This window comes from Mustela nigripes, unplaced genomic scaffold, assembly GCF_022355385.1.
Source record: "Mustela nigripes isolate SB6536 unplaced genomic scaffold, MUSNIG.SB6536 HiC_scaffold_148, whole genome shotgun sequence".
NCBI classification, from domain to species: domain Eukaryota; kingdom Metazoa; phylum Chordata; class Mammalia; order Carnivora; family Mustelidae; genus Mustela; species Mustela nigripes.
In genome coordinates, this window is record NW_026739562.1 from 9754201 (window position 1) to 9767144 (window position 12944).

General features: G+C 40.2%; 1 protein-coding gene across 1 annotated transcript; it reads left to right on the forward strand.

Annotated features, from left to right (window-relative positions):
* The first annotated feature begins 8987 nt into the window (after positions 1 to 8987).
* On the forward strand, positions 8988 to 10546 carry LOC132008370 (olfactory receptor 4B1-like). The gene has a single exon (XM_059386887.1). It carries the CDS (start codon positions 8988 to 8990, stop codon positions 9897 to 9899), a length of 912 nt encoding a protein of 303 aa, XP_059242870.1. The 3' UTR covers positions 9900 to 10546.
* The last annotated feature ends 2398 nt before the right edge of the window (positions 10547 to 12944 follow it).

A 12944-nucleotide genomic window follows, 5' to 3' on the forward strand; every position in this document is an offset into this window, starting at 1 on the left:
TCATTTTTGCCCTTGCTTCCCTTGCCTTTGGCGTTGTTCCTAGGAAGATGTTGCTGCAGCTGAGGTCGAAGAGGTTGCTGCCTGTGTTCTCCTCAAGGATTTTGATGGATTCCTTTCGCACATTGAGGTCCTTCATCCATTTTGAGTCTATTTTTGTGTGTGGTGTAAGAAAATGGTCCAATTTCATTTTTCTGCGTGTGGCTGTCCAATTTTCCCAGCACCATTTATTGTGTAACTTCCAAATCTCTTGCACCTCGAATAGTGCTTGGCTACATTCTACAGGCTAAGGACCCAGTACTATTTGTTGAATTAAGGCATGAATGGATGGATGAATGGGTGGATGAACAGATGATGACATCTTTTTCTCAGGGAATTCCTGTAGATTACATTGTTATCACCACTATTATTGAACGAGAGGGTGAGGCACTGGAGACTGTCAGTGAATCGTACATGAATTCATGAATGTGAGAATTGGAAGATACAATGGAGATGATTGAGCTCTGCTCTGTCTTTTTATATAGAAGCAGAGCCAGGGTGAGTGAGAAGTGGAGAGGTGAATGACGTGCCTAAGTTAGTAGGTTATCATTTATGACTGGAGCCAGTGCCCAGCTGTCCTGGCCCCTGTCCAGTCCTTGCTCTCCTCTCTCTTCATTCTCCTTTCCATTCTCAGAAGTTCAGCGAGGGAAAAAATTCCTTGTATGTCTTTCTTTAAACTTTCTTCTATTACTACCTCATAACTGGGTGTCAAACCTCGACGGACATCTCACTAAACTAATTGAAGCAGATTTGGAAACTTTCTTAAGTTATACTTAAATTGAGAGTTACCCCCAAGAGAAAAAAAAATTCCATGGGGAAGTTGTTCCCTTGATTGTAGTGTGTGGCTTAATTTATTTTAAATAATAAAAGGATCTGAGTATTTACTCAGAACTCTTGGACTCTCAGTGGGTGGGTACATTTTCTACATCTAAACCAGGATCTTAAGGTCTTTGAATTGGCTAACTTCCTGTGACATTTGTTTATTTTTTGGATATTATAAATCCAAATATCCACCCAGATCCAGGTCCTCTGAATTTTCATCTTTTGTGATTCATCTTAGATGCCATCTATTTGTTTTTTAGAAGCCCCCAGGAACATGGTGTTTCGTTTTTGTGGACAAGGTCTGATCCTTGATCGACAACCACCCACTGCCTTCAGAAGGTGGCTGAGTGTTGTTGAAAGAACATAGATTTCTGAGTTAGTATCCTGGCAAAAACCTAGTGTATGGCTTTGGGAAACAATGAACCTCTTTCAGCCTCTGCTATCTCATCTATAAATAGAGGAAGTTAGAGTAAAAGGTCTCTGAATATTTTCAGCACCACCATCAGAGGGGCTTAGCTTAGTGTGACCTGGACTTTGCTCATTGCTCCTGTTAGTGAAAAATCAGCTGGGTGGGGAACATTAGCCAGAGCACCTTACTTGTCCAGGGACCAGTATTCCCAGAGAGGAATCCAGTGCTCCATACCATCCTAGTTTCTTCAACCAGATCATCACCTTGAAAATGATCTATTCCAACAGAGTGACTACTTTCATGCTGAATTGGAGGCATCTGAGAATATTTGAGATCCATCTGACCCAATTTCTTGTTCCAAGGCAGAATGAAGCCACACCAGGTTTTCTGACTTCAAGGTAGGTGACATGGCTGGAAAGGAGGTGCAAAGTCTCTAAGCAGCCACTGGATATTGGACAAGTCAGCTCCTCTCTTTAAGCCACAAGTGTTCATTTGTAAATGAGGCGGTTTGCTTTGAATATGTATTTTTTGGGGGTAATGAATTCCATTTACTTATTTATTTTTATTGTGGAGAGATTATATAAAATACAAAATTTGGTAAATTTTTTTGAAAGATTATTTATTTGACAGACAGAGATCCCAGGTTGGGGGAGAGGCAGGCAGAGAGAGAGGAGGAAGCAGGTTCCTCACCAAGCAGAGAGCCCGATGTGGGGCTCGATCTCAGGACCCTGGGATCATGACCTGAGCTGAAGGCAGAGGCTTTAACCCACTGAGCCATCCAGGTGCCCCCAAATTTGGTAGTTTCAAACTCCTTTATAATTTTAGGATTCTGTGAGGTACTGTTTGGGAATGATGAAGTGGGAGTTGTGTGATTAGGTCATCTGAGATCAGCCACATTGGTACATCTAGCTCTCTCTTACATTTACCTCTGGGTGTTGTCTGCATTCTGTCATTCTCCTCTTTTCCAGAGTCCAGCGGGTCACCTGATGGGCAGTCTGCATGTTCATGTACTGATTTAGGCTTTGACATGCTCATCACATTTTCTTTCCCTGCCCCTTGGTGAGGCAGCATTGTGGGGGAGAGAGGAGGTATTTTTTTTTTTTTAATGTTTGTTTGTTTGTAGTCTACTTAATTTTATTATGTTTTTACTATGTCATGTTAGTCACCATACTGTACTTCATAGTTGTTGATGTAGTGTTCCATGATTCATTATTTGCATTTAATGCACAGTGCTCATTGCAATACATATGGGAGGAGGTATTTCTTACTAGCTCTGTGGGAGAGATGGTGGTAATGGCTGGTTGTAGATAGCAGAGAGAGGAATAAATGCAGAAAAGACAGAGATGATAGGAAAGGAACATGTGGTTTTCACAGAGGAAGGTTATCAGTTACTCCTCTTAGGGTTGAAGGCTGGAAAAACTGGATCCTCCTCTAAGATTCCTTTCTTATCTCTGAGTGACCTCTCATATTGGTACTAGAATATTTTGCTTAATTTCTCTAGTGGGTCATAAAAGGATCAAGTTCATACTCTCATAACAAATATTTCTAATCAGACTCACAGATACGGAGAATGATCTGGTGGTTTTCAGAGGGGAAGGCATTGAGGAACTGAGTGAAAATAGGTTAAGTAGATAAAAAGATAAACACTTCCAGTTAAAAAATAAATACAAATGGCTATCAGACACATGAAAAAATGTTCATCATCACTAGCCATCAGGGAGATTCAAATTAAAACCACATTGAGATATCACCTTACATCAGTTAGAATGGCCAAAATTAGCAAGACAGGAAACAACGTGTGTTGGAGAGGATGTGGAGAAAGGGGAGCCCTCTTACACTGTTGGTGGGAATGCAAGTTGGTGCAGCCACTTTGGAGAACAGTGTGGAGATTCCTTAAGAAATTAAAAATAGAGCTTCCCTATGACCCTGCAATGCACTACTGGGTATTTACCCCAAAGATAAGAAGTAGTGAAAAGAAGGGCCATGTGTACCTCATTGTTTATAGCAGCAATGGCCACAGTTGCCAAACTGTGAAAAGAACCAAGATGCCCTTCAACGGAAAAATGGATTAGGAAGATTTGGTCCATATACACTATGGAGTATGATGCCTCCATCAGAAAAGATGAATACCCAACTTTTGTAGCAGCATGGATGGGAGAGTAAGAGATTATGCTGAGTGAAATAAGTCAATCAGAGAGTGTAAATTATCATATGGTTTCACTTATTTGTGGAGCATAACAAATAACATGGAGGACAAGGGGAGATGGAGAGGAGAAGGGAGTTGAGGGAAATTGGGAGGGGAGGTGAACCATTAGAGACTGTGGACTCTGAAAAGCAATCTGAGGGTTTTGAAGGGGCAGAGGGTGGAAAGTTGGGAGAACCAGGTGGTGGGTATTATGGAGGGCACGTATGGCATGGAGCACTGGGTGTAGTGCTTAAACAATGAATTCTGTTACATGAAAAGAAATTAAAAAAATAAATAAATTATGGGGATACAATATGTAGCACAGGGAATATAGTTAATAGTGTATGTATGGTGACAGATGGTAGCTAAATTTATCATGGTGGTCCCTTTATAATATGCACAAATGGTAAATCACTGTGTTATACACCTGAAACTAATATTGTATGTCAACCATGCTTCAATAAGAAAGAAATATTTGTCAGCAAATAAATAAAAATTGGACCTCGAGCAGAAGGACATATTTAATTTTAACTATCATTTATCTATTATGTACTTAGAGAGCATATTGGGCAGTGGTCAAAAAGCACAGGATCTGAGGTTGTTCAGGTTGAAATCCTGACTCTGCTACTGTGATGTAAGGACAGTTAATTCACTTAATAACTGTGCTTCTTTTTCCTCATATGTCAAAAGATGACAATAATAAAGCCCACATCACAGGTTTGTTCTGAGAACTGAATAAATTAATGTATATGGAGTTCTTATAAAGTGCATGGCACTTGGTACTATTGAAATATTATCCATGATTATCAACCAAAATGTAACTAGTTATACAAATTTAAGAAATGTAGTAAGTAATAATTTTGAATACTGTATTTCTTAGTAGAAGATGTAGTTACAGGACAACAGTTAAAAAGAATCTATTAATTGGGAGCACCTGGGTGGCTCAGTAGGTTAAGCCTCTGCCTTTGGCTCAGGTCATGATCCCAGGGTCCTGGGATGGAGCCCTGCATCGGGTTCTCTGCTCAGCAGGGAGCCTGCTTCCCCTCTCTCTCTCTGTCTGCCTCTCCGTCTACTTGTGATTTCTCTCTATCAAATAAATAAATAAAATCTTTAAAAAAAAAGAATCTGTTAATGTTAAAAAAGAAGTATGACAGATTACTAGAAGAGCACAGAGCAAGGGATACATTATTCTTATTATAGTAAGGTTGTTCCTGCAATTAGAAAGAATGAATACTAAACCCAGAAGGCAGAAAGGAAGTCTTTGGTTTGGAAGTAGCTATAAACAGTCATTTGGGAATGATAATAAGGGTGCAAAGGTAGGCAATGGCCAGTTCAAGAAGGACCTGGTATCCATGCCAAGAATATTGGAATTTATGCTATGGGTAATGGGGAGGTGTTGGTAGATTTTAGGGTAGAGGTATGATTTGATAGGCATTTAAGGAGAATCACCAACTTATTTTCCAATGCTTAGGGAAGAGAAGATTCAGATGGGTACAGTATTAAAGGCAAGCTTCACTGAACATGCAAGACTGGCACTGGGTTGGAAAGTAGGTAGTTTTGGAAGGACAGGGAGAGAGTATTTCTGGCTAAGTGAGGGTTTGTGGTAGGAAAGAACAGATTGGGCTGTGGGATGGAGAGAGGATGTGAACAGAGGTGAGTCAAAGCTTGGCGGGTGAGTGTGATTGCTGAGGTGGCTCAGTCTGTGAAAATCTTTAAATGTGAGTCTGAGGGGTCAGGACCCACTTCCCCACTCCCTGGCTAATCCCATGTAGGGAAGGATCCAGGAAAGAAGGATCTAGGACACAATTTTCTGACTGCAGTACATGGGATGGTTGGGCAGGAGCATCTGGAGATGAAGAGAAATTGGAAATTTAGACATCTGCTGATGGTACGTGAGAAGGGGTGGTGGAAGAAGGGAGAGAAGGGACACATGGGGGCAGGTTGTTTAATGAGAAATTCACGAGGTATGGTGATAACTGATGTGGATATGATGGGAGGCATGGATCAAAGGTGATATCAGAGCTACAACCTGGGCAGCCTGGAGGGTAGGATGTCATCAGAATGTCTTCCAAGTCACACTTGCCTATAGGTCTCCTTTTCCCCCATAGCTTAGTGTCATTAGCTGCAACCCTAATCTGTCTCCAGATGCTTTCCTTGGGCTCATGAGTGAGGATGCGATGAAGAGTGATTCTTGAGGAGTCTCACAGTCTTGTCTTCTAACCATTCATTCATTTCATGTTCTAGGCTGAGATGGTGTTAGATATTCCCAATGATTCTGGGTGCTTGGTACCCACAGCACTACTCCTATTGGCAAGAGCCCAGCACTGGTGAATTTAGCACTACTGATTGTGCCTAGCATGGGTATCAGTGTAATTTCTTTGCTTTACCTCCATTCCTGGAAACTAGCTCTTGGATGGGCAGTTTCTTTTTGCTTTGGTAGATGGCTGATCTCCCCCCACCCTACAGATGACCTTTAGAATAATTATATAAATTATAAGGAAAAATTCTGTTGGATTTGATTGAAGTTGCATAAATTTGTAGATAAATTTAGGGAGAGTCAAAATCTTTATGTGGGCTTTTTAAAAAAATTCATCTTTTTGCATTTTTAAAAAATTTTGTAAAGTAGGATTTTTAAAAATTTATTTTCAGCGTAACAGTATTCATTATTTTTGCACCACACCCAGCGCTCCATGCAATCCATGCTCTTATAATACCCACCACCTGGTACCCCGACCTCCCACCCCCCACTCCTTCAAAACCCTTAGGCCACGGTCGCCAAACTGTGGAAAGAACCAAGTTGCCCTTCAATGGACAAATGGATAAGGAAGATGTGGTCCATATACACTATGGAGTCTTATGCCTCCATCAGAAAGGACGAATACCAAACTTTTGTAGCAACATGGACGGGACTGGAAGAGATTATGCTGAGGGTTTTATGTGGGCTTTTATTGCTTAAACATGGGTTTATAAAAATTGCTTTTGGTGGATATGTTTTTTCTTTTATACATGAATTTTTTTGTGTTCCCATAGCAGTTTTATGCATAGTTCCCTGCATAACAAAAGTATGGCAATTTTATGCATAGTTCTCTGCATAACTATATGACAATAGTAAAGGGAGTATTTTTTCAGATGTGTTTTCTAACTAGTAATTGTATTTTTTAAAAGGTTTTTATTTATTTATTTGAGAGAGAGACATTGAGAGAGAGCATGAGTGAGGAGATGGACAGAGAGAGAAGCAGAATCCCTGTGGAGCTGGGAGCCCAATGCAGGACTCAATCCGTGGACTGTGGGATCATGACCTGAGCTGAAGGCAGTTGTCCAACCAACTGAGCCACCCAGGCATCCCAAACTAGTAATTGTATTTTGAGCTTTCTTACTATTGCTATGGTTTTCAGTTTTTTAAACTTTCCCCCCCTAGGTTTATATCTTAGGAGGTTTTGCTTTCAAAAACAGAAAGCCATCAAACTAGTTTAAGAAAGAGGAGAATTGGGGTGCCTGGGTGGTTCAGTGGGTTGGGCCGCTGCCTTTGGCTCAGGTCATGATCTCAGGGTCCTGGGATCGAGTCCCGCGTCGGGCTCTGTGCTCAGCAGGGAGCCTGCTTCCTCCTCTCTCTCTCTCTGCCTGCCTCTCTGCCTACTTGTGATCTCTCTCTGTCGAATAAATAATATCTTAAAAAAAAAAAAGAAAGAGGAGAATTTATTCAAGGAAAAGGGGCAGTCTCTAGTATCCAAGTATAGAATAGACTGAATCAGAGATTGAAAGTTAAGCATCAAGGATATTCTCTGCATCTCTGAAATGCCATGGTCTTATTTTCTACTGTTTTCTTGCTCTGAATACTAGTTTCTCAGTGTTTTCAGGTCAATGACTTTATTTAATCTTAAAAATTTTTTCTTTGCTAAAAATTATACCTATTTACTATTTACAAATTGACTTTCTGATAAACATAATGAAATGATTGCTACAGTTAAGTTAATTAACATATTTATCTCCTCATATAGTTATTATTATTTTTTTTTATTTGGATGAGAACTCCTGTATCTGCTCTCAGGATATTTCATGCTTCAGCCTGTGCCCTCACCTGATGATGTCTGACATATACTGTTTTCTTTCCATCTGTTTATCCCCCCTTTTTTTCTCCTTTTTTTTTTAATTTAAAGATTTTATTTATTTATTTAGAGAGAGAGAACATGAGTGGAGTGGAGGGGCAGAGGAGAGAGAGAAGCAGACTCCCCACTGAGCAAGGAGCCTGATGTAGGACTCCATCCTAGGACCCAGGGATCATGCCTGAGCTAAAGGCAGACACTTAACTGACTGAGGCACCCAGGTGCTCCCCTCCCCAAGTTTTTTAAAATAGATTTTATTTATTTGAGAGGGAGAAGGAGAGAGAGAGAGAGAAGGAGAGAGAGAGAGAGAGATTCATTTTTTCTGTTGATTGAGTTCCTTGCTGCTCAGGTACACTTACTTTTTCAAAAGAGCATTTCTTGAAAATTTCAGAGATAAAGGGAAATGCAATGAGGATAGATTTTGTAGCAGAGAATCAAGATGTTCATATTATTTCTTTCTTATTTCTCATGGCTGATATGTGGTAGAAAAAAATTCTGAAGACAACACTTTAGAGAATAATGTTTTGCATCATAGGACATTGTTAGCATGAGTATATGTTATGTTCTGTGCATCTTCTGTATCGTCTGTAGTGTGTGTAGATGTAGAAGAGTAATGATCTGTTCCTGGGGATAACTCTTGTTACAATATTTGGCTACTGATTACCAACCTAGAACCAGAGCAGCCAGACTGTCTGGCCATACAATGCTCTCAGAGGACAAGCTCCGAGTTTGGGATCTCCAGTAGTTTGGTTAGTGGGGCAAGAGATGGGAAAGTAGTAGTGAATGATGGAGACAAACTAATAAGTTGAATTCTCTCCAGAGGATTTGAGCACTTGTCATTCAGACATGGCCATTGATGCTGAAGTCCGGTGAAAGAATCTGACCTGGGTTGAAGACTGGTATAACTAAGTGAAAAAAACCATACTCAGGACCTTTTGGAAGGGAAGAATTATCAGTGGGGAGATGTTTCCTGAGGCAGAGACAAAGGGAAACAAGGTGGTTAGGAGTACAGGTGTGTCATGGCGATTCCCCAATAGAAGAGAATTGCAGTGAAGAGGGTAAAAGTGTAGGTTAGAAACCAGAATGGCTCCTCAAATTCAGATCATCTGATGAATTAGAAAGAATCCTGGCTGAAGTCAAAAAGTCTGGTTTGGAGGCCCAGAATTCACCAGATGTGTGATCCTGGTGCATAGCCATCTCCCTGAGCCTTACTTTTCTAATATACAAACTCATTAGATTGCTAATATTTAATCCTGAATGAGTATTCAGGATTAGCATACATATGGGCCAACCGAATGAGTTGGTGATTAGTATATTGTAACGTGGGTTGCACTGTGTAATGTGTTATAAATGAGGTGAATCGGTTATAATCAATGTTTGTTTTATTGCAGGTCTCACATGATCTTGTGTCCAGAACACCTAATTGGATTCCATGGCGAATACAAATAATGTGACTGAGTTAATTATCCTTGGTCTTTTCCAGGATCCAGAGGTGCAGAGAGTATGTTTTGTGGTGTTTCTTCTTGTGTACATGGCCACAGTGGTGGGCAATGGTCTCATTGTCCTGACAGTCAATGTCAGTAAGAGTCTGCATTCCCCCATGTACTTCTTCCTTAGCTACCTGTCCCTGGTGGAGATCACTTACTCCTCTACTGTTGTCCCTAAATTCATCACAGACTTACTTGCCAAGATTAAGACCATTTCCCTGAAGGGCTGTGTGGCTCAGATATTCTTCTTCCACTTCTTTGGGGTCACTGAGATCTTCCTGCTCACAGTAATGGCGTATGACCGCTATGTGGCCATCTGCAAACCCCTTCACTATACAACCATCATGAATCGATCTATGTGTCGCCTTCTGGTGGCTGGCTCCTGGCTCGGTGGCTTTTTTCACTCCATGGTTCAGATTATTATCACTCTCCAATTATCTTTCTGTGGTCCCAATGTGATTGACCACTACTTCTGTGACCTCCATCCCTTATTCAAGCTTGCCTGCACTGATACTTCTGTGGAAGGGGTTATTGTATTGGCCAACAGTGGATTATTTTCTATCTTCTCCTTCCTCCTCCTGGTATCCTCCTATATTGTCATCCTGTTCAACTTGAGGAATCATTCTGCGGAGGGGAGGCGCAAAGCTCTTTCCACCTGTGCCTCTCACATCATGGTGGTCCTCTTGTTCTTTGGACCTGCCATCTTCCTCTACATGCGACCTCCCTCCACCTTTACTGAGGACAAACTGGTGGCTGTGTTCTACACGGTTGTCACCCCCATGCTGAACCCCATCATCTACACACTCAGAAATGCAGAGGTGAAAAATGCAATGAGGAAGCTGTGGGGGAAAAAGTGAACTCAGGGATGGAATAAATATGAAAACATAAAAAAATTGTCATGTATAGGGAGGCCAAATATGCATTCTGATTTTAGTCAACTATGAGGAATTGAGGAAAAATTAACCTATTCATATTTTTCTGTTGTATTTAGATGAGCCCCTCATATTCCATTGTACTAATCATAAGTGCACTAATTCACTGATGTCTGTATTTTGGAGAACATTTTGGAGAAGATCACCTAGACTGGAATTCCCACCTTATCATCTTCTACCTGTGCAACCTTGGGTTTATTCATTTTGCCTCTTGGTGTTAGCATGCCACGGTGTGTGGAAAGTCTGTGGCACTTGGAGACAGAAGTTTATGTTTTGCTTTGTCCTTGTTTTCTGATGTTGTGAGGTCTTGTGGGAGTCCCAGGAAGGCTTGAATACTTCATTAGGGACCCTACTTATTAACCTGATTCTAATGCCTGGAATTCCATAGTAGGAACTTTATGGCATATGGCAAAGTAGGAATTTTCATAGGCATAGGATTTTGTTAGAATAGAAATGTCTCGGGCCACTTGGATGGCTCAGTGGGTTAAGCCTCTGCCTTTGGCTCAGGTCATGATCTCAGGGTCTTGGGATCAAGCCCCGCATCAGGCTCTCTGCTCAGCAGGGAGCCTGCTTCCCCCCCTCTCTCTTGCCTGCCTCTCTGCCTACTTGTGATCTGTTTGTCAAATAAATAAATAAAATCTTTTAAAAAAAAGAATGGGAATGTCTCTTGGATGTGAAATACAATGAAGCTATTATTAACCATTAATCTGGACAATTTTAGAAGATGCTTTTCTTTTTAGCTAGTTGCTATCTGGGCACCGAGGTATTGCTTAAGCCAAAACTAGCTCATTGCCTGTTTCTGTATGTTTTGTATGGCCTACAAACCAACATGGTTTTTACACTTAAAAGAATCAAAATAGAGATGAGCACTGGGTGTTATATGAAACTGAAAAATTATTGAAAACTACATCTGAAACTAATGATATACTCTAAGTTGGCTAATTGAATTTAAATAAAAAATCAAAGTAGAATAATATTTGTTGATATATCAAAGTTATATGAATGTAAAACTTTAGTGTCCATAAATAGGTATTGGACTACAATTGTACCACCTATTTTACTTTTTCTCCATGGTAGCTTTTGTGAATAGTGGAATGGTTGAGTTCGGAGAGTGTATGGTCTGCAAAGCCAAAAATATTTACTAGTCACTGTTTTCCAAAACAGTTTGGTAACCCTGGCTTAAGTCATATAGCATTTATTCCCGACTCCACAGAACGTTTGGAGACCAGCATTTCTAGGGTTGCTTTGTTAATTCTGTGATGCCAAAGCACCTGGTCTGTGCATCCTCAGTTCTCTTTGCTGTCCCTTCATGGCTGCAGGATGGCTACAACATTTCTAGGTATTATATGGTCACGTGAGGGGAAGGAGGGGCTCTCATTTTATTTGGAAAATATCTCCTAGAAACTTCTCAGAACGTTTTTAATTTTTTTTCTTATTGACCAGAACAGAAATTTTTCGTATTTTTTACTGCATGTCTTTGTCTAGATGCAAAAGAGGCTGGGATGGATAGTGAACAGTGGTAAAGAGGAATGGGATTATGTTATCGGTTTAGATTAGGCACTGTGGTTCTCCTGGGCTGGGCATATTGGTATGTAAAAGAATTCATCGTTATTAGGAAGAAATATCTGCCATAGAGAGTGTTGGTAGATGGGTATCTTGGAGGATGGTGCACTTGGACACAATAGCGGGGATTTGAATTGGTGCCAGAGTGACTGAAATCTGGCTCAACCTCAGGCAAGTGAGTGGTCATTCTCTGTGATCCAGTTTCCTTGGCATGGACACTCGGGCCAAGTTCCATCATGTCCCAGTTTTCCTGTAAGTGCATCTGTTTTCATTTGTCTCTAGAGAATGAGGGCCTAAAGCCCTGGCATGAGAGTGCCTGAGGGTTGTTAATAGGAACCACACCATTCTGTAGTTCGTCAAGGTCTTGCACCCAGAGTTCTGGGCCAATTTACTGCAAATAAAGTCACCAAGCAGCAACTTGCTAATTTTCAGTAAATTTGCTAATTTACTAATTAGCAATTTGCTAATTCCCCAGCTAGAAATTTGCTAACACCAAATCTTTGATTTTTTCAGAAACGTATTTCTATTAAGCCTTTATAAATTTCATTGCACTTATGTTTTACTGAAGCCTGAGATGAGTAATAGGAATTTTTGGATATTTTACATTTCAGCATTTTGGAAATAATAAATATTAAGCATTTTATGTATGTTGGTTTCTCTCTTTCAAACGAGTTTTCAGCCCAGTCAATCGACTTTGCCATATCTTTTCGTTTTTAGATTTACCTTCTTGAGCAACGGATTTAGGTATGGGGAACAGTTGAGGAACTGTGTCTGGGCATGTTTTCATTCACTGAGGATTTGTGCTTATTTGGTTCCAGCACAAACTCACTAGAGGTGAATAGCAAATAGACATGTCAAAGAAGAGCAGAAAAGTTGTGCTTACCCCACACTCTTTATTTTGTTGAGCATGGGCATTGACATGTCCTTCCCTGCTACCTTGAAGGTCTTACACTTGATTAAAACTATCCGGAAATAGTGTCTGAAAATATTTCCGGTTTGGCATATCTCAGTTTCTCTTTTCTGTTTTATGGGTTTACAGATCTGGATTCATTGAAATTTAATTTTCTGTGTGTTTTATAATTTAGATTTTCCAAGGCTTTTTATTTAATAATAAAAGCAGTAGAATAGATCAGAAGTGGAAGCATATCATTGATAAATTAGTAGTTCGGTGAATTGGTCATTTGCCTAATACCTAAATCCTTGAGTTGGTTAATTCTCTGAATTTACTTTCTTATTCAGTTACTGGCAAACTTCTAGTTGGTGAAAAGGTTTTAGGAGGATTACTCTGCCTTAGTACTTAGTATGATGAGTGACAGAGGATAGGTACTCAACAATTACTGAATGGATAAAAGATATCAAAGTGGTGTCAACATTATCTATTTTTATCATTTGGAAAGGCTTGAGCTA

Coding starts and splice junctions, on each gene's coding strand:
- LOC132008370 (XM_059386887.1), top strand. CDS start 8,988: ATGGCGAATACAAATAATGTGACTGAGTTAATTATCCTTGGTCTTTTC.